The sequence below is a fragment of the Pseudophryne corroboree genome, chromosome 12 (assembly GCF_028390025.1).
Source record: "Pseudophryne corroboree isolate aPseCor3 chromosome 12, aPseCor3.hap2, whole genome shotgun sequence".
In the NCBI taxonomy this organism is placed as follows: domain Eukaryota; kingdom Metazoa; phylum Chordata; class Amphibia; order Anura; family Myobatrachidae; genus Pseudophryne; species Pseudophryne corroboree.
The window spans coordinates 51,713,881-51,741,575 of NC_086455.1; the positions used below are offsets into that span (position 1 = coordinate 51,713,881).

Below are 27,695 nucleotides of genomic sequence, written 5' to 3' on the forward strand. Positions count from 1 at the left end.
TATCACACTCGTAGCCCCACCCCCCACTTTACAAGGCCAGCAAGGTGGGCATTGTATAGCGGGGTGCAATGGCGTGATTGCATCTCCGAGCCTCCTTTACTAGAGCCAGAAACCTTGTTAAGCCAATCCCAGAGGGAGCAGACAGAAAGTCGGAAAGTAAGAGGTGGGGTAATTATTGACCCAGGAACAAAAATTACCTCACTTGTGCCCGATTAAAGACATCCACAACACATGAGGTGCTTGAGGACGGGAGTTGAGAACAATTGCCCTAAAGCATAGGTACTCAAACTCGGTCCTCAGGATCCCACACATGCATGTTTTGCAGGTCTGCTCACAGAATCACAAGTGAAATAATTAGCTCTACCTGTGGACCTTTTAAAATGTGTCAGTGGATTATTAATACACCTGTGCACCTGCTGGGTTACCTGCAAAACATGCACTGGGTGCGGTCCTGAGGACCGAGTTTGAAAACCTGTGCCCTAAAGGACTGGACAGAAAAGTTCAGATACTGTACTGCATAAGGGATCCTAGAAAGGGGTGGAAAGGAAACAGCTGTTTAATGTCACCTCAACACTGGCCTGTGTCATGTTCAGAATATCCATGTGATGATTATGTGATTGCATAAGTGTATTATACTTGCCTACCTGACCCTCTCCATGAGGGAGAAAATGCTCTGTTCCTGGACTTCCCTGGTAATGTATGATTGCCATCACCTGTGGTGAAACACCTTTCTTATTATGTAACTAGCTCACCACAGGGGATGGCAATCATACATTACCAGGAAAGTCCAGGAACAGAGCATTTTCTCCCTCATGGAGAGAGAGGGTCAGGTAGGCAAGTATGAAGTGTATCTATTTTTGTTATTGTCACCATCCACAGCCCTTTTCATTAGCTTAGTGAGGTTACCAAAGTATATAAATTATATTTTGTTTTTATTCTAGGGCCGGCGGGCCAATCAGGATATCAGGGAAATCACCAGTCCCACCTGCTTAAATCTTGACCTTAAAATATGTACTGTTCTGTTGTTGTAATAGCGTCATGGTCATCACGTGGCGGAATAATGCTGTGACACTAGTTACACTGTCTCCCAGTACTTAAAGCTAGAGATGAGCGGATTCGGTTTTACTCGGTTCTCAAAACCGAATCTGATTGGCTCACGGATGTCACGTGTTTTGGATAGCCAATAAGATTCGGTTTTGAGAACCGAGTAAAACCGAATCCGCTCATCTCTACTTAAAGCAGAACCACTGCCCATGAGATGTAGAAATGCTACGCGAGAGGGAAGGGGCCAGCACAATTGCTGTAATGAGATGCAGCTCCAGATTGCTTAGCAACAGTACTCACCCAATAAGGAGTCAGCTTTCATTACAGACATGTGGAGTCCTTTCCCTATAGCACTAACGGGTCTATGTACTAACCCTTGGATGGAGATAAAGTGGACAGAGATAAAGTACCAGCCAGCCAGCTCCTAACTGCCATGTTACAGGCTCTGTTTAAAAAAATAACAGGTAGGAGCTGATCGGCTGGTACTTTATCTCCATCCACTTTATCACTCTTCAAGGCTTAGTACATACACCCTTATTCTCTCTAAGAGATATCTGGTTTTTGAAACACCACATAGGAGGGGAGAGATGAGGAACAATATGTAAACTCTCATAAGCATGCTCACAGGGTGGGCTAGGTAGGCCCAGGTACACCATAATGTTGAACATCAGGGCGAAGACTAGGACGTGGTGTGGGTGAAGCAGGTGGAGCATGTGCTCAGGGTACCACGGTACAGTCAGTCACGAGTGGGCACACTGCTGACAGCCCTACACTCACACAGCACGCCACTAAATGAAGAAACAGATTGAGAAGCCACTCTAGTGTCGTCACCTGATGTCATTTGTACACATTAGGTGCCGAGTACAGGAAAAACAAAACAAAAAGGAGAACGGTAAAATGGGTGTGTGGGTGTTACTGTCACCCAGGTCGCAGAACCCTGGGGTTGGCACTGTTGCTGGCCCACAGCCTCTGCCTGGAACGGCACTCTGCAGTAGGGAGGCCAATCCCAGGCCATTTTTTAAATCCTGGTTATCGGGATTGAATATTTGAAAAATATTCAATCCCGAGATTCCCGGTATTGGCTTTCTTCCTGTGTGTGTGTGTTCGCCAGCTCCGCACATAAATCATCTCACCAAACTGCTTGGGCGGGTGGGAGGAGATCTTCCTGCAGCCGCTGTTACTGCACGGGCATCCGGGAGGAGGCGGCGGGTGATGGCCGCCTTAGCAGCGTCCTCAGCGGCAGGTCAATGCGTAGCTTGACCTCACAGTCAGAGGTCACGCTGCGCCGGGAGGAGGGAGCCGGGCAGCGTCTGAGCGTCCTGAGGACACTCAAAGCTGATCCCGCAATCCCCGGAATTGGACCTTCTAATCCCGGGATTGTATCCCGGCTTATTTTTGGCCTAAATCCCGGGATCCCACCGATCCTGGGATTGGCCACAGTACTCTGCAGCCAGCATGGCTTTTGCAGTCTTGTAGAGCTGCCCACAGCTGTCAGTGGAAGCTCCTGACATGCACCCTGCAGCCTGTACAGCCAGAGTGACCTGCGCATAGTCTGGGCAGTGTCATACTTCCAGGTGCTGGTGGCTCCATCCACTCTGTGTGATGTCATACACTCAGGGGCGGGGTCAGCACAGGGCACAGTGCCACCCTGTTATAGCACTGAGAATCGCACAGGCTGGACATGCATACTATTGTATAGGCTCTTGCTATTGGTGTCCACCGCAGCGAGTACTGTATGTCCTGAGCTGATACTGTCCTCAGGTTATTTTTGTACTTACTTATGTTCAGTTTCAGAATTGCTTCATTAGCTTTTGCTATATGGAAGTTAAAATGAAAGAAATTAAAATTGTGTCCGCAATCTTAAATTGGGACACAGACCGTCTCCTCAGACATACCATGTTGGCTAAACATAGGACAAATGTAAAATATACAATATGTAAAAAACCCTATTGATGATGGAGTATTATGATTTTTGCTGGTATTTTTGAGACACCATAGACCTGAATGACAGTGACAATTGTTTCTATCCTTTTCCACCCCCTCAGCTAGCAGGCTGACCATACAGGAACCTTGATACGGTTTAGATTTGCTGGGCCTCAGCTGTGTACCAGGGATACAGTCCAGCATGTATCACACGTACCATAGGACAGTGACTAGTGTAAAGCACTGAGCTCCGGTTACACAATAACATAGGCAGCGTGTCTCTGTGTCTCCGTTACTCTTCACTACTGTTGCTATTATGAATTTTCCTTTAGACATAAACAAGGTCAGCCTGAGCCACAAAGGGTGAATGTAAGGACTGCCACGTCACCGCTGGGAGGAGGGCAAACATGACTCTGCGGGTTACAGAGTGCAGACAGAGGCTTGAGGGCTGACGGCTGTGACACAAAGCATAAACCGGTCTCAGAAACACATTAGATTCATTTTTAAAGTAGACAATTTAACCAGGAAACTGCTACCTATTCCCATGTATATTGTTTATTTCTTATGTTTCTGTTGTGTCACTAGCATGAAAACACAACAATATCACTTATTTATGGTTAGTATTGTGCAGACATACAGTAGGGGCTGATTCACAGTTGAAAACAAGTTGGTCACAATTACACACAATTTGTGTGCGCTAGCACCATATTCCCGGAGATCTGCACATGTGCAGTAGAGAAATCACCGGGAGCATGGCATGGGCGCCATGTTCCCGGAGACTTGCACATGTGCAGTAGAGAAATCACCGGGAGCATGGGATGGGCGCCATGTTCCCGGAGACTTGCACATGTGCAGTAGAGAAATCACTGGTAGCATGGCATGGGCGCCATGTTCCCGGAGACTTGCACATGTGCAGTAGAGAAATCACTGGTAGCATGGCATGGGCGCCATGTTCCCAGAGACTTGCACATGTGCAGTAATCACCGAGAGCATGGCATGGGCACCATGTTCCCGGATACTTGCACATGAGCAGTAGAGAAATCACCGGGAGCATGGCATGGGCACCATGTTCCCGGAGACTTGCAGATGTGCAGTAGAGAAATCACCGGGAGCATGGCATGGGCGCCATGTTCCCGGAGACTTGCACATGTGCAGTAGAGAAATCACTGGTAGCATGGCATGGGCGCCATGTTCCCGGAGACTTGCACATGTGCAGTAGAGAAATCACTGGTAGCATGGCATGGGCGCCATGTTCCTGGAGACTTGCACATGTGCAGTAATCACCGAGAGCATAGCATGGGCACCATGTTCCCGGAAACTTGCACATGTGCAGTAATCACCGAGAGCATGGCATGGGCACCATGTTCCCGGAGACTTGCACATGTGCAGTAATCACCGAGAGCATGGCATGGGCACCATGTTCCCGGATACTTGCACATGAGCAGTAGAGAAATCACTGGTAGCATGTTATGGATGCTACGCATGGCATAAAACACTGGCACGATGCCAGAGTCTCAGTCTACCTTGCAACGGTGAGGAAAGGGAGGCATGTACGGATTCTGTACACTGTCCCTCTCCTCTTTTAAACCAGCAAGTCTCTAATACTGCAGATTAACCATGGTTTTCTTGATTGGATTTCATGAAATGAGCATATCACTATTAGGACGGGATGTACTAACCTCTCCCGCAGCGTTATCTGCCTTTCTCTGCGCTCCCATTGCGTTCTCCACGCTAACTGGTCTCCTCCCACTGGCCGGCGCTGCCCTTCGCTTCCTGTAGTTTTCTCCTTTCACCCTCGCTGTGAATCATTCACTCGTTCCGCCTCCTCACCGTCGTGAACACCCTGTGTTGGCTCAGCCGCGCTCCCCAGGTCTATCGCGCACGTGCATATGACAGCACCGCACCTAGCAGCAGCCTGTCGGGATCCTGTGTCATATGCGCGTGCGCAAAAGACATGGGGAGCGCGGCTGAGCCAACGCAGAGTTCAGAGTGTTCGCGGCGGTGAAGAGGGGAATAAGGGGTCTATTCATGTAGCAGAGAAAAGCCCTGTTTTGCGGTAAACAGGGCTTTTCTCTGCTTACCGCAATTCACAGAGCCGGTTACCGTGGAGAAGTCTCTGACTTCTCCAGCGGTACCCCCGCTCTGTGCCTGAATCGCATCACCATACCTTTGTATGGTGAGTGCGATTCATGAAGGTGCGGAAAGCTCTGCTTTCCGCTTCTCCATGGAGTTCAGGTTCGCCATCTGAGGACGGCGTAACCTGAACTGCGGTGCGGAGACGTCAGGGAAGCTCAATGCTTCCCTGATCGCTGCTCGGCACCTCGTGCTGGCTCCGCCCCCCGACCTCCCAGCAACCACTGCGGCCTGCCGGGAGGTCATCCAGCTGCGCATGCGCAAAGGGACCGTCGCTGGACTCCGCGCATCGCAGGGAGGGACCGCCGGAGAAGACCTCACCGCAGGAGCCCCAGACACCGCAGCGCATCGTCGGAAGGGTAAGTATACATGAATTGCTACTTATCACGGCTATACATCGCATCGAAGCGATGCGATGTATAGTGATAAGTAGCAATTCTGATTTCGTTTTCTACATGAATAGACCCCTATATGAGTGATTCCCAGCGAGGGTGAGAGGAAAAAAACACAGGGAGCAAAGGGCAGCGCTGGACAGTGGGAGGAGACCAATTAGCGTGGAGAACACAACGGGAGCGCAGAAAAAGGCAGATAACGCTGCGGGAGAGGTTAGTACATCTCGCCCTTAGAAGCACATTTATCAACGAATGATAAGTCATTGTGAATGATAAAACTCATTGCGGATGAATATGGTGCTTCAGCCTATCAGCTCCTAGCTGTCATCTAATCAGCTCTTGTCATATGTCTGAAAAATGACAGTGGAGAGCTGATTGGCTGGAGTACCATTTGCCATACAAAAGTGCTATCAGTCACAATGAGTTTTATCACTCATTGATAAATGGGCTGCTTGGTTTGCTGTGATGTTACCTTTATATTACAGTATTTCACACTTACTGTACATTTTACTAAATGGTATTGTTTCATTTGGCATGTTATACTGTAGATTCTCAGTGCTGTGGGAAAAAGAGCTCCGGAGTACCATGTGCCGACCCTGCCCCTAAGACATTACACAGAGTGGACGGAGCTGCTGGCACTGGGGAGTGCAGCATTGCCTGAAGCATCCCAATGACTTCCTGAGCAGCTGCACAGACTGCAGGAGGCTTAAGAATGGGCCAGGTGGCACTGCAGCAGCGATCCTGGCTGCAAGGTGGTGTTCCGGGAACCCTGCTAGCCAGAAGCAAGGTGCCATCCCCAGGGAACTGCACCCTGTGCAACGGCATTACTAGCACCCCCCTAGTTACGGCCCTGTTCACATGTATAACTAAGCATCAGAGTGATGTCTACCTCAGTCTTAGGAAATTTCGCTTGCTGACAACCGGTAGTTTACACTTTGTTGGTGTAAAAATAAGACACCGGTAATAGTAAATGCCATTCTCACCTTGAACACTGCAGAACTCCCTTATATAGTTGTTAAGGAAGATTCAAGCTTATCCATGACCTTTCCAAATGAATGCACTGGGACAATAAAAACAACTTTAAGGTTTTATTTATAATATTTTTATTAAAAACTGTACCAGTTACAAATATCAAAAATAGGACAGTGTGAATGAAACATAATATACAGTCACATTATACAGAGGAAAAATATACACAAGCACCGGAAGTCCTGGGGTCACACAGGATTAACCAGATCCCCCTGGAGCCAAAGAATGTTGTTATTCTCAAATTTGCAGAGGATGAATTAGCTTCACATTACATAATATGGAAGTCAGATTCAGGGGTGAAGTGGTTAATGCATTGCTACATTATCACTGGGTCTCTTCTCATAGTAGAAGTGAAACCTGTGCCTTTCAGGACCATCCAGTTTGTAAATACTATCTCAAGAAAATATACAGTAAGCACTAACAGGCTTATTACTCTAAGGCACAACAGTGGGCAAAGGTAGAACTTTGCTCAGCAGAGACTCTGGTATTACCTCTTAGAACCGGTGACACAGAATTCCTCAGGTGCTGGATAACAATTCAGAGAACAACCCGTTTTATGCATATAACAGTCTTGGAAGTTTTATATGAACACAACCCCATTGCATCCTGGCTGCTTTCAGTCTTTCACGATATATACAAAATAAACATGCCGGGGGGACTCAGAGGTGAGAAGCACTTATCAGAATTATGTGGATATAGGGATTTATGTACAGGAGCCCTTCTATATTAGTGATAGTCCCCAATAGTCTACTCATGTGGATGAAAACCGCATAAAAGATGAAACTAATGTGTTACAATGGGACCTGTTCCAGCCTACGCGTCTAATACAATGGCACTTGCTTTAGCCGGCAAAAGAAATGTTGCATTTATAATGCAGGCTGCACATTTTCTTTCACAGGCCTCTTAAATGATCATTAAAAAGGTACAAAAGAAAAAACTTCTAATGATGTGTACACACGGTGAGATATTTTCTTAGGATTTTGACTATATAGTCAAAATCGTAAGAAAAGTTAGTGCAGATCGCAAGGTGAAAGTCACCTTGCGATCCCGATGCGCGGTCGGCATCGCAAGAATAGATAGACTGTGCAGGCAAGTCAATTTTGACTATCTAGTATAAAAGATAGTCAAAATTGACATTTAGCCAAAATCGCACATAGGCCCTCATTCCGAGTTGTTCGCTCGCTAGCTGCTTTTAACAGCCGTGCAAACGCTAAGCCGCCGCCCTCTGGGAGTGTATCTTAGCTTAGCAGAAGTGCGAACGAAAGGATCGCAGCGCTGCATCAAAAAAAGATTGTGCAGTTTCTGAGTAGCTCGAGACCTACTCCTAGCTTGCGATCACTTCAGACTATTTAGTTTCTGTTTTGACGTCACGAACACGCCCTGCGTTCGGCCAGCCACGCCTACGTTTTCCCAGCCACTCCTACGTTTTTATCTGGCATGCCTGCGTTTTTACACACACTCCCCGAAAACGGTCAGTTACCTCCCAGAAACACCCACTTCCTGTCAATCACTCTGTGGCCAGCAGTGCGACTGAAAAGCGTCGCTAGAGCTTGTGTAAAACTGCAACAGCTTTTGTGAAAGTACGACGCCCGTGCGCAGTGCGCCCCATACGCATGCGCAGAATTGCCGTTGTTTGGCCTGATCGCTGCGCTGCGAACGAAAGCAGCTAGCGATCAACTCGGAATGAGGGCCATAGTCAGTATCGCAAGCACACTCATGTGCTTGCGATACCGATCTAGCCCCTGTCGCATAGTGAGAATCGGGGATAGCCCGAATCTCACCGTGTGTATGGGCCTTCAGTGGACGTGTGAACAAACCCTCAGGATCCACAGTATGGACAGATCACAGGAATTAGCTATACTTGCGGAATAAGATGACACAACTGTCAGCTTACAACGTGGAGAACATACATTAGTGCAATTCAGTATAATTACACAGAATTCACAGGGGAAACTGCCGAACCAATAGTGGTAATGTACATGACAGCTGCTGGGGAAACTGTGGACAACAGTAAAGCGATTCACTGGTATTTTAATCAATAGAGTTGCAAGTCCTTACTGCAAATACTGTACATGCAATATCTTCTAACTAAAGACAGTTATCACGCTGTATTGTCTCCACCCTAAATTCACCTGTCCCCTAAAATAGCTATTTTATTGGCTGAACCTAATATTCATGACAATAGAGCCTATTAATTCACTAGGATTGGAACCAGTGGATCGTGGATATTTGGTTGAGCAGTGCTTTGGTGATATCACTGGCTCCTATTGAACTGAGAGGCCAGTATTCAATTACCCGCCATCATTAATCATGGGTAATTGTGTCGACAGGGGCTACTCAATTAGCCCCGATAAACCAGCGAGAGCCGTGGCTTATTGAGGATTTTATTTCACCTGCCTCAGACAGGCGAAGCAAAATCCCCCAAAACAGACCTGTTGTTGTCTGAAAAATGGGCCTGTTTCTACCGAAAGCACACAGGTTTCACTGAACCTGTGTTTTCAGGAGATTTTTTTTTTTTGGGGGGGGGGGGGGGTGACCTGATTGGATAGCCCGAAAAAAAATATCGAAGAAACATTGGGAAAAATCAGGAAAAAAGTCTGTTTTCCACTCCTGGTGTTTCTTCATGGGTAATTGAATACCGCCCATAGGGCCAGATGTATTGACGCCCGGGGCCGTGAGGGACGCCGGCCAAACTCGGACTTGTGATTTCTCCTTCAAAAGACCGCCAGAGTTCGGCCGACATCCCGCACGGGCACCGAACTTGGGCGTCATTACATCCGGCCCATTGTCTGCTATCTCATGACTACTATAATTGTCGACAAAATGTCCGCCTCCACTATGTACAGTATATGTGCCAAATTAATTTTTATTCTTTCTTCTTGTGCTCTGAGAGATGTTGCTAGCTGTTATACTGTAAGCTTAGCACGCAAGTGCATTACTCCATGCAAATTGCAATACATTCTCTTTACTAAATACGTTTCTTGCAACCACACCAAACTTTTTCCTCGTTCTGTGATAAACAATGAATACAGTAAGTAATAGTGCAGAAGCATTTAATGCTCTTAAATTCTTGTTACTGACCTTTAACCAAAATGGTTTTGGGGCATAAATGATCTTTAAACGTTTATTGTTATTACTTCATACAGTTTCACTGCATTGCAATTAAATAATACATAAGCATCACAAAAAATACATATTAAAAATGTATTCAGAATAATGAAAATGTACATTCAAAGTAAAAAGTAAAGGTCACTAAGTCCCATTTTCATTCAGAGAAAATGGCCGCGGACCTGCACATAGAATCATAGTGGCTCATGCTTGTTGGGGTTAGATGCAGAACAATGGTGTTCATGAGTTATACGTATGAGAAAGGTGTTGGATATCCTTTGCTGGCGGCCAGGATCCCGGTCGCTAGAATGCCGGCAGGGGGTCAAGCGCAAGGAAGCCCTTTGAGGGGTCGTGGAGACCCACGAGTGGGAAAAGCCCCTGTTAGCCGGGATTACGGCTGACGGCACTGCGAGTGTCCGGGATCCCGGCATCAGTATGCTGACCGCCAGGATTCCAGGCGCCGGTAAAGTAACCGCATCCCTCAGAAAGTGTTGAACACAAGGAAGAAATAGAATTCACAGATAAGAATAAAGAAACTGAGGAGTAAATTTACTAAATGGCGGCTTGCATAAGGAGACATAAAACGGCAATACCCTTTAAAGTAAAACACGGCGTGCACACCCTATTACACTGTGGCCTGACTCCTTATAGTGGGTACGACACAAGCAAACCCTGGGCCAAATAATTAGGTTACTTAAAACTAGCATAACTGATTAAACATTTTTATCCAGTTGATCCAAGTGATTGCTAGCGACTGACTTCTGACACTTGTAAACATAGAAAATTACTTCAGAGTATCTTCTACTTTCTGATAATAATTGGATACAGATTAGACTCCCAATGACGCACACTGTTACATGGCTGCTAAAAGTATAAGGCAAGAAGAGGTTGAAGAAGACAATCAAATTGAGAGAAATGAGTGAATGACACAACAGCGGGATGGGGAATAATGGGATTCTTTAGTAATTATGAACGCCTCTAGAAAAGCAGATCATTAGTTGGAAATAAAATGTGAAAGAGACCTGTAGACCGATCTAGAACACAAGTGGCAATAAGCCTAGAGCCATAATTTGTCAATTTGTATAAATATTCTTAAATATTTAATTACACATTTGGACATTAAAAGTAAAACAATAGCAGAAACCGAATAGAGAATGTGAAGTATATAAAAAAAAGTTTTATTGGGTAGAATAAAGCTTGGGGATCCCCGACTGTAAATAATGACCTACAGTTAGGCTAAGGCTACTATGCATTAATGGGAAGTTCAAGGGGAAGAGTCTCTTACTCCTGAGCAGTCTCCCAGAAACATGTTTGTTAGTAAGTGTAATGCAAAGCGGGAAGGAGACCCAAAGCCTGCTACAGAAAATGGCTACCTGTCTTCTTCATGAAAAACAAGCACTCCTGTGTGACATGTTTTGTCAGCTGTCACAAACGAGGGTATACTGTAGGAAAGCTATGTCACTGCAAGTGTGGCAGGAAATAACTGGCGTCTATGTACTAAGCCTTGCAAAGAGATAAAGTGGAGAGGGAAAAAATAGGATTTTGGTACTTACCAGGTAAATCCTTTTCTTTGAATCCATAGGGGGCACTGGAGTACTCTTGGGATATGGACGGCCTCCGCAGGAACAGGGCACTGAATATTCAAATTCAGTAACACTCCTCCCCTCCATACTCCCAGAGTACCTCAGTGTTTTTTACTGAGCCGAGCAGGAGCGATAGAGAGGTTGACAATGGAGAATTACCTATAACATAACGGACAACCATAAAGTTGACACATAACGTAACGGACAACGAAACAGTTGACACCATAACCGATAGAACTAGAAAATTTGAACCAGTCGGTGGAAATGTGTTACCATAAGATCCCCTGAACTTACTACAAGCCAGGTAAAACTGCTCTGGGTGGGCGTCCAGTGCCCCCTATGGATTCAAAGAAAAGGATTTACCTGGTAAGTACCAAAATCCTATTTTCTTTTTCATCCACTAGGGGTCACTGGAGTACTCTTGGGACGTACCAAAGCTTCCCCCGTGGGCGGGAGAGCTGTTTGACACCTGTAACACCAGGCGGCCAAAGCTAGATGCTGATGCCGCAAAACGTATCAAACTTGTAAAAGCGCACAAACGTGTGCACTGAAGACCATGTAGCCGCACGGCAAAACTGCGTCGTAGAAGCTCCACGACCAGCTGCCCATGAAGTTCCCACAGAACGCATGGAAAGAGCTGTTACTGATGTATGCGGCTGTAACCTAGCATTAAGGTAAGCCTGACGTATAGTCAGTGTTATCCATCTGGATAAGGTCTGCTTAGAAGCTGGCCAACCCATCTTGGCAGCATCATAGAGAACAAACAACGTGTCAGGCTGTAGACGTTCGGGATACATAAACGCGTAATGCGCGTACCACATCCAGAGTTCCAGAATGTGCTGTTAACACAGGAACTACTATTGGTTGATTGATGTGAAAAGATAACACTACCTTTGGTAAGAAAGCGGGATTCGTCCGAAGTTCCGCTCCGTCATCATGAAACACCAAATACGGTGGCTTGCATGACAAGGAACCCAAATCTGAAACACGCCTTGCCGAAGCTAAGGCTAGAAGAAAAATTGTTTTCCAAGTGAGAAACTTTATATCCACTTGCTGTAAGGGTTCAAAATATGAAGACTGTAAGAAATCTAAAACCAGATTCAAGTCCCATGGCGCTGTAGGTGGAATGAATGGAGGCTGTACTCTTAGGACACCTTGTAGAAAGGTGTGTACCGACGGCAAAAGAGCCAATCGTCTTTGAAAATAAATTGACAACGCAGATACCTGCACCGTCAGTGTAGATAAACGCAGTCCTCCATCTAACTCCATCTAACCCTAACTAATAACAAAAGACGGGATAACTTGAAAGATGATGTCGGAAACTTCCGAGCTTCACACCAACCTATATAGGCACGCCAAATTCTGTAATAATGAGCTGCCGTAACCGGCTTCCTAGCTCGTAACATGGTTGGTATAACCGATACTGTAATGCCCTCTCTTCTTAAGAGGGCGGTCTCAACAGCCACCCCGTCAAACGCAGCCGCGCTAAATTGGGGTAAAAGAACGGACCCTGTTGGAACAGGTCTGGACGTAGTAGGAGCGGCCAAGAATAGTCCGCGGAGATCCGAGAACCAAGCTCTCCGAGACCAATGAGGCACCACTAGTATGACTGTGACGGACTCTCTTTTGAGCCGTTTTAGCAACCGAGAGAGCAGCGGAAACGGTGGAACCAGACACACGAGGCTGTATGGCCACGCATTGTGAGAGCATCCACCGCCACTGCACTGCCCTTGGATCTCTCGTTCTGGACACATACTGGGGCGTTTGGTTATTGTGGCGAGATGCCATCAGGTCCACCTGAGGGTAACCCCACCTGTGGACCAACATTTGAAACACCTCCGGATTTAATGCCCATTCTCCTGGATGAAAATCCCGACGGCTGAGATAATCCGCCTCCCAGTTGTCCACTCCCGGAATGAACCCTGCCGACAATATCACCTGGTGGTATTCTGGCCAATTGAGGATTCGAGCTACTTCCCGCATTGCCATGCGGCTTCTCGTTCCTCCTTGTTGTTGATGTATGCGTTGTCTGACTGCACTTGGACAGTCTGAGAGGGAAGCATGTGTACTCGTAGTGCATTGTAAATTGCGCAGAGTTCCAGGACCTTTATAGACAGCAATCTGTCGTGATCCGCCCAGAGACCCTGTCGTTGAACAACAGCTCCCCAACCTCTGAGATTCACGTTCGCCGTTAGAATTATTCAATTCCAGCTGCCGCCTGCGGTTAAATTGTGTACCTTGAGCCCCAGAGTAGAGACACCCTCGCCCTTGGCGACAACCTCACCCTGTGGGGAATCTGCAGATGCGAGGCCGACCACTGTGCGAGCACATGCTGTTGAAATGGACGCGAGTGAAATCTTCCGAACTGAAGCGCTTCGAAAGCCACCACCATTGTTCCTAATAGGCGAATACACAAATGTACCGAGAGTGTGCGTGGCTTGAGCACTAATTGTACCAGATGGCGAATAATCTGTACTTTCTGATGTAGTAGGTAAAGTCTTGATTTACCGTATCGAGAACCTAGGATTTGAAGTCGTTGAGACGGAATTAGATGCGATTTCTTGAAGTTGACACTCCAACTGTGGTGTACGTTAGCAGCGCAAGTTGGAGGAGCATCTGTTGAGACGGAGCTTTTATGAGCAGATCGTCTAAGTACGGAACGATTGTCACTGCCAGGGATCTGAGATAGGCTATCAGCACAGACATCACTTTGGTGAATACCCAAGGCGCTGACGAGAGGCCAAACGGTAGAGCCTGTTAATGGTTGAGGCGTATTGAAAAACGCAAGAACCTCTGATGAGGTGACCAAATCGGAACGTGTAAGTACGCATCCTTGAGATCAAGCGCAATCATGCAATCTTGTGGCTACAAATCTGCAATTACTGACCGCAGAAATTCCATCTTCAATTAGTAGTAAGTGACTTACTGATTGAGACTGTGACGGAGCCCTCCGGCTTCGGTACCACAAACAGACGGGAATAATAACCCTGACCTTGTTGCTGTACCAGGGCTGGAATTAAAAACTGCTGAATGCAGCAGAGACTGAATGGCAATCTGCCAAAACGCCTTCTTGTCGTCCGACAGAGGCAGGCCTCGCAGTGGCGGGATACAGCTTTCTTTTAACACTAAATTGCGGATACATCCATCAGTGGATGCCTGGAATCCCGGCAAATGTAACGTCTGAAGGCGCACTCCCACAATTGGAAATCCGAGATGGCCTGGGAGCCCGCAAGCCACTGGCTTGTTGGTGACTTTAGCGCCCTGGCGTTACAAGGCGTGGCTGTTTCTCTACCACAGCCTTGAAAGGACTGAAGTCTAAAGGCTTTGAACGCCGGACCAGAGTATTACCGTCTTGGTACCGGTGGAGGCAATGGCAGGAAACTAGACTTTCCCCCCCCCCCGCCTTGGCCTGAGAAATGCATTTGTCCAATTTAGGACCAAACCACTTCTGTGCCACCGGTCTTTTGACCTCTGACTCCGCTTGCCAAGAACGCAGCTAGAGTACTTGTCGTGCTGTAACGAGCAACGATGAAAAGCGAGAAGCGAGCTAACAGCCGGGAGCCGAAGCTGTACATAGATACTCAGCAGCTTCTCAGATTTGATTAACGATAAGTATAACGTGATCGTCATTGTTCCCATACAAAGAGCGCCTTAGTGACCCAAATCTATCTTACGTCTGAAGGGTCTTTATAAGGTTTGACACAGACGAATCCACCAATGGCGGATTCTCCAATGTAGATGTCACTGTGTGGAAACGGGTAAGTAGAAGGTAGAGAACCGGTTATTCGGTTAGTTTGCGTTTCTACTAACATCTTATTAAGATATCCTAAATAAGAACCCCATTGGAGATCTGTCGTTTAGTAAATACGACTTATTATATGTTAGAGGCTCCTTAGTCTCTGTAAACTTCAGAGACTGACGCACTGGTCATTATCAATGTGTCAAAAACTGCACTATCTGACTGCTGGTCTAATGTGCCCTCCTCACCCTTATTTAGCGCCGTGAGGTTTGGCATAGAATTGTCAGACTGCAACATAGCAGAAACGGTGAAATTATAAGACCAATTAAATTAATACCAGTTACCCAAAGTGAAGTTGGACCTTTGCAACGGCTGAGACTCCTCCGTTAGATTTGGCGGTCTCATCCGAGACTCCGATCTTGCCGCTCGTGTCGAGCGGCGGCCACGTAACAGAGGAATGACACCGGGTTCAGGAGTGGAAACCTACAAACCATACTGAACATGTGGTAGATTCATGTACAGACATTGCAGTAAAACTTCATTTTAGTCTTTGCTGGTGCCGTACTCATTATGCAGACAGACAACACAATAAACAAAGACAGACACTTCCACGACTCAGTAAAATTGTGACTAAGGTGTGTAAAATATATATATATGGCCGCAGTGCAGTGCACGTGGCCAGTACTATATGAAACCTGATAGGAAATTCCCCCTTACACCCCTGCGCCTCCGGTGGAGTAGAGATGTAGTACAGGAACGGTCTGGAATCATAGGAAAACACAGGAAACATGCTAAAAAAGGCCCACATTCCATGCTTACAGTTAGAATCACAGGGCAGGTACAATACATGACTTTATAACCTGTACCTGACATTGCCTTTAATATAGGCTTAACAGCCTATTAATATAACCCATGCAGCATAATATAACCCATGCAGCATAATATACCCCATGCAGCATAGTATTCTGTAATATGGCAGGCAGCCATGCAGCCTATGCTTTTCCCTCCTTGCAGCTGCGCTGCTTGTGTGCAGACCTCTCCCCCTCCCCCTGTGCTCCGTGTAGCGCTGTGGGTAGCCGGACCGGTCCGGAGTAAGTGCAGGGAGGCGGGGAGCGCGATATAAGGAGAGCGGCCGTGGAAGTGTGGCCGGCGGGTGTGCACGGAGTGCGGCGGGCCGGCGCGGCGCTAGGCGAAGCGGTTGTGCACGGAGTGCGGCGGGCCGGAGCGGCGTGGAGCGGCTCTTGGCGGCGGGGCTGTGCTGCGGCGGGCGCTAAGCCCCGGACAGCGCGGACGGAGCGGCTGGGGCGGGCGGCCGGGAGTAGCGGCGGGTGCGGGCGGCGGTTACAACACGGACCCCACACAGCGGGGCGGCAGCGTGCGCTGACCGCCCCGTCCCCCCAGCATACCTTGTCTCCTGTAGGGAGGGCTGCGACGGGGCTTCTATCTGTAAGCTCCGTCCAGCTCTTGCAGCAGGTAGTGAGCTGCGTGTGGCTGTGAGGGTGCTCTTTGTGAGGACCGACACGCCATGCGCTGCTCCGTGCAGCGGCACTATCCCGGACCCATGTTTTTAGTAGAAACTGGGAAGGGATGTGTCTTAAGTTGTAAAAATAAAAATAAAATATTCACTAAGTGTGGCAGCCCCCACACCAGCCCTGTTGCTCCGACGAGCACAGAAAAAACACTGAGGTACTCTGGGAGTATGGAGGGGAGGAGTGTTACTGAATTTGAATATTCAGTGCCCTGTTCCTGCGGAGGCCGTCCATATCCCAAGAGTACTCCAGTGACCCCTAGTGGATGAAAAAGAAAGTACCAGCCAACCAGTTCCTGTCTTTTTTCAAACACAGGGGCATAAGGAAGTGATAAACCAGTGATAAATGCAAGGTGATAAACGCACCCGCCAGTCAGCGCCTAACTGTCCATTTACATATTGGAGCTGATTGGCTGGAGCGTTATCACCTTGCACTTATCCAGTGTCGGACTGGGGCATGTAGGGCCCACCGGGGGGATGCAGTGGTAGGGGCCCATGTTTAGGGGTGTGGTCAGTGTGCAGAGGGGGTGTGGCCTGCCACCTCATTGGTTTGACTAACCATTAGAGAGTGCAACATCTGGGCCCCTTCATAAACATATACAGTAAATTCAGCTGCTGCATGCATGATAATGTACCAGATTAATAACAGCAATACACTGTAGAAAATACACCATAGTCCTGTATAAGGTAACATATGTATAATGTATAATTCAAGTTCTCAGTCTGGAACCTGATCCTTAGAGCAGGAGGTGGGCCCCCAGGCAGTGGGGCCCACCGGTGGTTTCCCCTCTACCCCTGTGGGCCAGTCCAAGCCTGCACTTATCACTGCTTTATCACTTCTTTATGCCTTCTCCAGGTTAATACATCTGCCCAGGGCGGGATGTATTAAGATACATCGCCACTTACCGCAGCGATGTTGATCGCATATGTACTAACATATGCGATCAATATCGCAATGCGGTGATGGAGACCCCCAGCGAGACCTGTGAGGTGGTCTGCGGGGGGTCTCCGTCACCTCCCAGGGGTCTCCACACTGCCTGGATGCCGGGAAGCAGCAGCAGGCTGCCCCCGGTGCCTCCTCCTCCCCCTTCAGCCGGAAGGACCTCCGGCTGCGTTGCTAGGGGGAGGAGGGTTGCGGCGATCGGCGATAAGAAGCCTATAGGCTTCTATAGGGTATCGCCATCCAAAGATAGCGATAGCCTGGACGGCGAAAGACCGGCGGTAGGGTCTTAGTAAATTTGAAAATGCGGTAAAACCCCCGTTTTCGGGGGTTTTACTGCATTTTTCCTTTAGTACATCCCGCCCCCAGTGTCTGTAACATGGCGGTTAGGAGTTGACAGGCTGGTATTTTTTCTCTGTCCACTTTCTCTCTCTCCCAAGTAAATATACCCCACAGACACCAGACACTGACCATGGCTACACACTAGTACCAAACTTGCCTACCCTCCCGGAATCTGCGGGAGACTCCTAATTTTTAGGGTAGTCCCCCAGAGCCCCAGCTTTCTAGTGAAGCGGGCAGGATGAGGATAAAAGCCTTGAAAATGCAGCGACGGTCTTAAGAGGGCGGGGCTAAACGCCATGATTGATGTAATAGGCCGGCCCTGCCCCCCGAAGTGACATGCTGCGTCTCCTCTTCAGGCTTTTCCCGGAGAGGAGAAATTAGAAGTAGGCAAGTATGCAAGTACATTGGCTACGCACTAGTATGGTTACTTTAGTGTGGGAGGGACCAACAAAAAAAAGGTCAATATCAAGGGATATCTATAAGCCCCTCACCTGATTGTTTCAGCCTGTAGTGAGAACGGCCTGTGTAATCGAGAACAAGTCTTGTGACAGTGAACTGATCCTAAGGAAAAATACCTATCACACAGCTACTCCAGGCTGAGAGATGGCCACAGGACAGCACTACAGCACAAGGGCCAGAAGAAGAAGAAGGAGGAAGGAGCTTTGGTATAAAATAAATGACAAAGGACAGGCCAATAAAGAGCAATTATTTGGATGGACAAAAGGGAACCAGTATTTGTGTTCTAAAAGGGTCTGTTAGGTGGCAAACAAATGGCCATTCAGTATAGCAACTTCACAGGGTCAATCCTATTAAGTGCATAGGGGTGAGTTGCCATTGAAATGGCATGGAAACATGGACAATGGCACTGCAATTTGCCCTCACCCCCAAATCTCGGACCAGTGTCGTGCCATGGAGTTCTGTATGCAGCCCATCATGAGACTGTTCTGATTACTTTTATATGCAACACTTGTATATCTGTGTGCGACTGAATCTGCATCTGTATATGAAGTGCTATGATGCAGCAGCCGTGACTTTTTTCAACAGCAAGGTCCGTTGTGCTACGTGCACAGACTCAGTCACACACAGATATACAAGTCTGAAAATGAAATTTATCAGCACAATCTCCTGGTGCGTCCTAGTTGCAACACATTGGGACTTAGATGCATTTTCGGCTAAAAACGCGGCCAGCACTACACTAGCAGAGTTGCACGGCAAATGTTGACTCACTCGCTCCAGGCATCTTGCGCCACGTGGTGTATTAAGGCTAGATGTACAAGGACACGTGTAACTTGCGACTAATACAGAGGACTGACCCCTAAGAGTTTAAAAATCTAGAGAAAAGATCACTAAAATATCTCATCAGCACTACCTAAGAGTAACACAAAGATATAACCATGTACAGTATACTGGCTCAGCATTAAACAACCGCAGGAATCAATAACAGTGGATGTGTATTCCCAGGTGTGCACAGAGTGAGCAAAGTCTAATACGGACAGATGGGGGTAGTTTTCAAGGTCATAGATCTATTTTTAGCATAAAAAAGTCTTAACGCCCATCACTGTTCTGCTGTGCAATGTTATACAGTTGTAGCCAACGTTCTTCAAAAAATAATTCCACATTCCTTCAGCAAATAATCTCTACAGCACTATTTAAATGTGCAAATATCCTTCAATAATTTTAATGAGACAAAAAGACATTGTTACACATCTTGCCAAGATCTAAACTGCGACACACACATTTTGTATATAGCTCTTTATATTGGATTGACTGTGTGATATTAAACAGAGATTCTGTATGCATTACTGGAAAAAGGAACACACAGTATAAGAAGCAATTTGCAGGTCTTCACCCAAAATTCCATAAAATGAGTAAGGGGTTTATTAAACGAAAAGCCTCTCCTATGAAATGATTTGTCAGCAGTCATACACAGGCAATGGCATAGCTACGATGGGGGCATAGGTACAATAGGGGGGTCTCCACACTAATCTATTCCCCTTCGGGTGGTGGCGTGGACCACCACCCAAGTGGGGGATCTAAGCGGCGGTCGGAATCACTGGGTGTAGGGATTCTGCCGTCGGTATCCTGACCGCCGGGATTCTGACAGCTGGCAACATGAGGGCCTTCCCTTGCACATTCATCCCAACTCCTTATTACGAGTTCCCAATATGTGCAACTCTAATGGGTGCTCTATCTACTGTATTCTCACATTCCAGTGTTAGATTCATTTTGAAGGTCTGTTTTTAAAAGAGGTTAAAGGGACTTAAGCCTTAGTATGCACTGAAGTGCCAAAAGTCATAGGAGAGGTGCCTAGTATTGTGTAGGACCTCTCTTGTCTGGCGCAGTGCATTACTAGACGTGGCATCGATTCCACAAGTGAACAGACGACCTCTGGAGAGGTGTTGCCTCATGCCATCTGGATAGCTTCCCACAGCTCCCTGATATTTATAGGTCCAGGATCTTGGGTGCAAATGGACCTCTCCACCATAACCCATAAATGCTCAATTGGGTTTATGTCAGGTGAATGTGGTGACCACACTATTCATCTATATTTTCCAAAATACTCATAAAACCAATTCTGGACAACTTGGGAGTGATGACGAGGTGCATTATCCTGCTGGAATATTCCATCGTTGTGGGGGTACATGAAGTCCATGAAGGGATGTAAATGTTCACCAAGCACTGCACCATATCAGCTACCGGTCAATTACCTGTTCCGACGGACCAGCGGACACAACCCATGTCATGTGAATACACCCCACACCAACTTGGAACCACCACCCGCCTGCGCGGTGCCTTATTGACAACTGGGGTCCATGGCGTCATGGGGTCTGTGACACACCCAAACCCTACCATCAGCCCGAAACAACTGAAATAGTAAGTCATCGGACCATGCCACATGTTGCCAGACCTCCAGGGTCCAATTACTGACGTCACAAGCCCAGCTGAGGCGCTGTGTCCAGTCTTGTAGTGTTAACAGCGGCTCTGTGGGCCTTCTGCTCCCATATCCCATGGAAGCTAAAGAATACTGCACTGACCTACTGGATATGCATCTGGTACCTCCTGCATTGAATGTGGAAGTGATTTGAGCAGTGTCTCCTGTCTGTTACCACAGACAATTCTGGCCAGACGCCGCTGGTCACGATCATTAAGCACCTGTGATCTGCCACTGTGCTGTCATGTTGGGTAGTAATGCCTATAATGAGGTATTACCGGAAAACATGTGACACTGTAGATTAAGGAATGCTGAATGTCTGCACAATGTCTGTCGGTTACCCACTATCATGCTCTGTTGGAAATCGGGTAATTCAAGTTGTCTTGCCATGAGCAGACTAGCCAGTATTCAGACTGACTCATGAGATATCACATTACAACTGATGCAGGTCTGGCCATTTCCAAGACATCAAAGTACAGTGGCGCCACCTACCATTACCTTTACATACTGCTATCCCACGACTTTTGGCACTTCAATGTAGAATACAATGGCTAATGACTAATATCAGCAGACACTATAATTTGCAGCCTCTGCAAGGCTATAACTACAAGGTTAGCATCTGTTATGGGAACCGGCGGCTGACAGTGCCCCTTAGGGTTCCCCAGTTACCAGGACCTGTGTAGTTGCTCCTGTGCTGCTTGGGAAACCTTCTGCGATGATAATGACCATGATGTTTGTATGCTGGGCAGCATTCTGTGGCTCCTGAGGTATTACAGTGGGTAGGGAATCTCTGGTGTCCCTACCTAGAAAGGTGTGGGAGCACTGCAAAATTTCTAGTTACACCCCTGATCCTCTGGTAATTGTACTGGCTAGCCAGACCTTGCCAATTATTCATCTTTAATCACATATGTACACTTAAGCATGGCCTATGCCTACTTAGTTATCACTAAAGTACACATTGCCATTCTTATATACATATTCATCTATCCACAAACACAATAACCACAGGCCCGCTAAGCCTCAAAACTATTATCACCCAGCAGAAAAGTAACTTTTATACATGTTTACAGAGATATACGTTCATTAAAGATAAGTCAACGGCCCACTGCTAAACTTATCATGTCCCCGCATACAGCTTCATGTGACTGAATATTTCTCTATCTGCAGTCATCATAAACAGTGCAACAGTTGCTGGGTTCCCCTCACTAACTGTTATATCTAGTTTCAGAAGGAGTCTGATGTTAGAAAACACATGGAATAAAAATGCCAATTACAATGCTCACCTGTTAAAAGGGGTGGTATTCATGTGACCGCCGGTCAGCTGACCGACAGTCACATGACTTCCTCCACCAGCCCGATGGCTCACTATCCCGATGGTCGGCATGCCGACCAACAGGGACTATTTCCACTCGTGGGTGTCCACGACACCCATAGAGTGGGAATAGAACCCACTCGTGGGTGTCCACGACACCCATAGAGTGGGAATAGAACCCGTGGCGACGCACGGTATGCTGCCGGGATCCCTGCGTCGGTAAGCTGACCGCCGGTCAGCAGTACTACACCCGTTAAAAGTACACTGTACGTTATAGCATTGTACCTCGAAAGTGAATTATGGCTACCTTATACTGACTTATAACTGTGAGGTGGGGGAGTGATATATAGGGAGAATAATATTACAGATTGAGTATCCTTTTTTCATAATGCTTGGGAGCAGACGTATTTTGGATATTGGATTTTTCCGTATTTTGGAATAATTGCATACCATAATGAGATATCATGGCAATGGGACCTAAGTCTAAGCACACAATTCATTTATGTTTCATATACACCTTATACACACAGCCTGAAAGTCATTTAATACAGTATTTTTAATAACTTTGTGTACAGGTTGAGTATCCCTTATCCAAAATGCTTGGGACCAGAGGTATTTTGGATATGGGATTTTTCCGTATTTTGGAATAATTGCATACCACAATGAGATATCATGGCAATGGGACCTAAATCTAAGCACAGAATGTATTTATGTTTCATATACACCTTATACACACAGCCTGAAGGTAATTTTAGCCAATATTTTTTATAACTTTGTGCATTAAACAAAGTGTGTGTACATTCACACAATTCATTTATGTTTCATATACACCTTATATACACAGTCTGAAGGTCATTTAATACAATATTTTTAATAACTGTGTGTATTAAACAAAGTTTGTGTACATTGAGCCATCAGAAAACAAAAGTTTCACTATCTCACTCTCGCTCAAAAAAGTCCGTATTTCGGAATATTCCGTATTTCGGATATTTGGATATGGGATACTCAACCTGTATTATACAAAGTTTGTGTACAATGAGCCATCAGAAAACAAAGGTTTCACGATCTCACTCTTACTCAAAAAATTCCGTATTTCGGAATATTGCATATTTCGGAATATTTGGATATGGGATACTCAACCTGTACATCACTGTACTTTACAGATCATTTTTATTAAATGTGTGCAATGCGTACAAGTCAGAAACTGTCCAAATTCCAATACTACTATTACATATAAAAGTAATTATATCTCACTACTGATATCAAAGACAACTAGTCACAAATAAAACCATTCATGACTGAAACTGTTCTTGTGCAGTTAGCAGTATTTCACCCTAGCACATCAAGTGTCACTGGCCATCTTCTTTTTCAACAACAGCAAAGATTTTATTAACTAGATAACAATATAGTTGGAGACGGACATTGCTGTAACAAGACCAGAGAAACAGCTGTGAGAGTGTGAGTAGTATAGGAAAGCGTAGGGTAGGTGTGAGGGTGCACTAGTGTATGTAGTATAGGTGGGAATAGGGGAGGCTTGAGGGGTGTACTAGTGTGAGTAGTATACGTGGGACTAGGGTAGGTGTGAGGGTGCCCTAGTGTAGGTAGTAAAGGTGGGAGCATTGTAGGTGGAGGGTGCACCAGTATGGGTGGTATAGGTGGGTGTAGGGTAGGTGTGCGGGTGTACTATTGTGGGTAATATATGTGGGAGAAGAGGAAGGCTTGAGGGTTCACTTGTGTGAGTTGTATAGATGGGAGTAGGGTAGATGTGAGGGTGCACTAGTGTGGGAAGTATAGGTGGGAGTAGGGCAAGTGTGAGGGTGCACTAGTGTGGGTAGTATACATGGGAGTAGGGTAGGTGCAATCTCGTCCATATTAGCATACACTGCTATGGAGCCAGGTGACGGGGGGAGTGAAGAAACTTCACTCCCCCCGTCACCTCCCCCGCGCCGCCGGGTAACCCGTCGGCCGTATCTGCCTATCGGGCAGCTCATCGGCGGATCGCCGAATGTGTATGGACCTTGCGATCTAACACACTGTAGAGATGTGTTTCAAGAAGTGTTTCGAAATTTGATGGATGAGGGAGATACTTCTTGAGCAGCACTATAGGGAATTCCATATGTGGGTGGCGGCACAGGAAAAGTAATTTAGTTTGGAGTGACAGGTGGTTACCGGAGATGAGGTAAGATACAGGTCAGATGTAGCTCTACAGATTGTAGGAAGTAGAGTATTTTGTGATGATATTTGAGATATATAAAAGTAATTTGAATTGCCTTCTAGAGGACACAGGGAGTCCGTATCGCAATCTGTCAACAAAAACAGAGAGTCAATAAACTAAGATTAGTTTTGCAAAAATGTTTACATGGTTTAAAGAAGAGAGAATACATTATGATTTATGCTTCTCATTGTTGTGTCCTTACCTACAGTGTGACTATAATGCCAGGTACCCACTGTTATGGCTTTAACAGCTTTTAACACTAGTAAGAATGCAAGCAAACATGCACCCCAAGCTTAAGCTTGCCGACTGTAAGCGTATCATCCAGTCTGGATGGACAATAGCCACCACAGTTATGTAACCAGCATGAGCAAATCGTTTGCAGAACAATGGCTGGTGATAGTCTGGGAGATTCACATGGTGAGAACTATGTGGAAAACCACCAAAACAGGGGATGCAATAATGTATGACCAGACTGAATCATAGTCTATGACAGTTTCAGCCACATTATTTATCACATTTACATAGGCTATAGATGTTACAAAGTTAGAGTACATATTATATCACAAGCAATGACCAGTGTTCATCCTAGCCAACCACTCTTTTCTGCTGGACTGCTCCTTTGTGTCTAATGTTGATCCATGGATTTAAGTTTTACTAGCGACATGGAACGATTTAAGGGTTTTTAATGGTATATTAGGAAGTGCAAAGGACTAAATGGACATCTGGGAGATGTGTAGCATTAACACATACTGGAATATGTAGTTCCTAGAGTTTATCTTGAACGACCTTTGAATATTTTACACTAGTAAAACGGTACTTTAGGTCATAGCAATACTGTATATACATACTGCTAAGTGCAAGAACACACTTACAATGACAGACTGATGCATTACTCTTATGTGTTTGCTAATGTCTGGACATGAAGTCATCATGTTCCTTTTTTTATTGTCAAAGCAATGCACCTACAGTATTTCAAAAATAAAGGATATCATGTATTTATATTTGGAGACAACTACTCATTTCTGTTCTTCTGGCCTGTCCCAGCTGATATAATAGATTTTTGTTTTGGTTATGTAAATCCCAGAAGTAGCTCTCACGGAAACATTAAGGACCTGCGTCCCACCCAAGTCTACAAGTGGATGCATCTAATGTTTTCGAGCAAACTGCACATACACCGCCCCTTGTATACGCAATGTGACCGATTTTCGGTGCACGGATGGTTCTACCTTGTGAAGGCACCCAAGAGATTCACTCCATGCGAGTTTTGTGTGAACATCATGCAAGTTGTAACCAGTGTCCAGGGCTATTAGGCTGTTCCGACACCTGTTTCTGTTTTAAACCAAGCAAGGGGTAGGTTTCAGTGCCAATACTATTGATTACGGCTGCATCTGTGAACAGTTATAGCGGGGAGGCGCGATGTGAATATATGAAGCCGTATGGATACTGGCTTTAGCGTAAGGTAGTAAATCTAGCTGCCACAGCCGTCAGCTGACTCTGAATCAGGCTGTAAATAGGTCACATTTGTTCTGTACAGATCAGCTGAATTTACCTGTGCTGAAAACATCTGTGAAGTGGTTAAAACAATGGAGATTTTTCTCAGTGATTACAAGTAACAGGTGGCACCGTGGCAACATACAAAGGGCTTTAAACTATAAACTAGCAGATGGTGATATATATCAGCGGCTGTCATATAACAAGTGTAAATGAATAGGTCTAGTGTATAAACTATGTGATAGCCCCCTCTCCAATTACATCATAAACAGAACAATATCACGTGGAACACTATAAACTTTTGAACCATGTGTTCACCTGAAAATGTGTAATAAGCTATTTCGCCTTTTATGATACAGTAAATGTATATTATGATCTCTATCTATAGAACAGAGTAATCTCATTGATGGGAGAAGCTTCATTCAAAAATCAAATGACAACTGACAGATTTTACAGTCTACTTGTATTATACAGTAGTGCTATTTTTAATTGTCTGGATATTATTATTCTTTTTTTTTTGGTTTCTGTACATTAGGAACCAAAAAGGGTTTGAACGGAGCTACTCTTGGAAATGGGAGTACGTTTGTCATATTTGAAACAGTCTATGGCAATAAAGAAAACACAGAACTGTCTCCATAAAACGTCAGTATCGCAAAACTTATTTACTTTGCTAATCTAGAAAGTATTTCTGTATATGAAAATATTATATAACTGTGTATAGACACATATATAGACTTCTATATCATGCATTTTAATTTTCTTATGAAATTGTCACACATCTGATAATTGCTCTATTATTTACATTTTCTGTTACCCACACATTTTACATTGTAATAATGCACCTATTTTATTGAATTTAAAAAAAATGGCCCTCATTCCGAGTTGTTCGCTCGCAAGCTGTTTTTAGCAGATTTGCTCACGCTAAGTCGCCGCCTACTGGGAGTGAATCTTAGCTTCTTAAAATTGCGAACGACGTATTCGCAATATTGCGATTAGACCTCTCTTAGCAGTTTCTGAGTAGCTCCAGACTTACTCGGCATCTGCGATCAGTTCAGTGCTTGTCGTTCCTGGTTTGACGTCACAAACACACCCAGCGTTCGCCCAGACACTCCTCCGTTTCTCCAGCCACTCCCGCGTTTTTCCCAGAAACGGTAGCGTTTTTTCACACACACCCATAAAACGGCCAGTTTCCGCCCAGAAACACCCACTTCCTGTCAATCACATTATGATCACCAGAACGATGAAAAAGCCGTGAGTAAAATTCCTAACTGCATAGCAAATTTACTTTGCGCAGTCGCAGTGCGAACATTGCGCATGCGCACTAAGCGGAAAATCGCTGCGATGCGAAGAAATTTACCGAGCGAACAACTCGGAATGACCCCCAATGCACCTATTTAACAAATGACGGTGATCATGTATTTATATTTGGAGATACTCAACCTTGTTCTGTTATTCGGACCTGTACCAGTTGCAGAAACGGAAATCTCCTCTGCATAAGATTTTTGTTGTGGTTAAGGCACTCATACAGAAACATTAAATGTGTCCGGTGTGTTCAGTTACCCACAAAGCTACATTATACTGGTTATATCTGCAGACATAAACTCAAGTGGCTTTCTCAACAGTGTTTGACCAGTACTCCCTGACGATGCTGGAACATCCGCTTACAGAAAGATTTGTATGTGACTGTCTGTGCAACCTCCTCTGCAACAGGCTGCAGGATCATCCAGTGATTCAATAGTAGAATTGATCTTATGTCATGGATGATTTTCACCTCTGAACATCACCCCTGGCCCTGTTACGATGTACCACCAAGTTCCGGAAGAAGATCAGGATCTGGAACCAAATTTGATTTCGGTTGTGTTGAACCTACATAGACAAAGTGAAAAAAAATCAATTAATAAATAACTAATTCTTACATAAGATGTTTTATCCATGTGTATGAAATTAAAGTAAGTTAGCACCATACATACTACTGCATCGTACA

General features: G+C 45.8%; 1 protein-coding gene and 1 long non-coding RNA gene across 2 annotated transcripts in view; one reads left to right on the forward strand and one right to left on the reverse strand.

The window, feature by feature from the left end:
* Nucleotides 1-778: 778 nt before the first annotated feature.
* On the forward strand, nucleotides 779-27,415 carry LOC134980617 (uncharacterized). The gene is made up of 3 exons (XR_010190444.1): nucleotides 779-830; nucleotides 26,247-26,353; nucleotides 27,334-27,415. It is a non-coding gene; the product is annotated as an uncharacterized LOC134980617 (long non-coding RNA).
* The window catches only part of BMF (Bcl2 modifying factor), a 114,508-nt gene continuing 93,391 nt past the window's right edge, over nucleotides 6,579-27,695 (reverse strand). Inside the window, exon 4 of the mRNA XM_063947506.1 lies at nucleotides 6,579-27,577. Coding sequence (XP_063803576.1) covers nucleotides 27,479-27,577 — 99 coding nt within the window. The 3' untranslated portion in view covers nucleotides 6,579-27,478. The remainder of the gene's footprint in view (nucleotides 27,578-27,695) is intronic.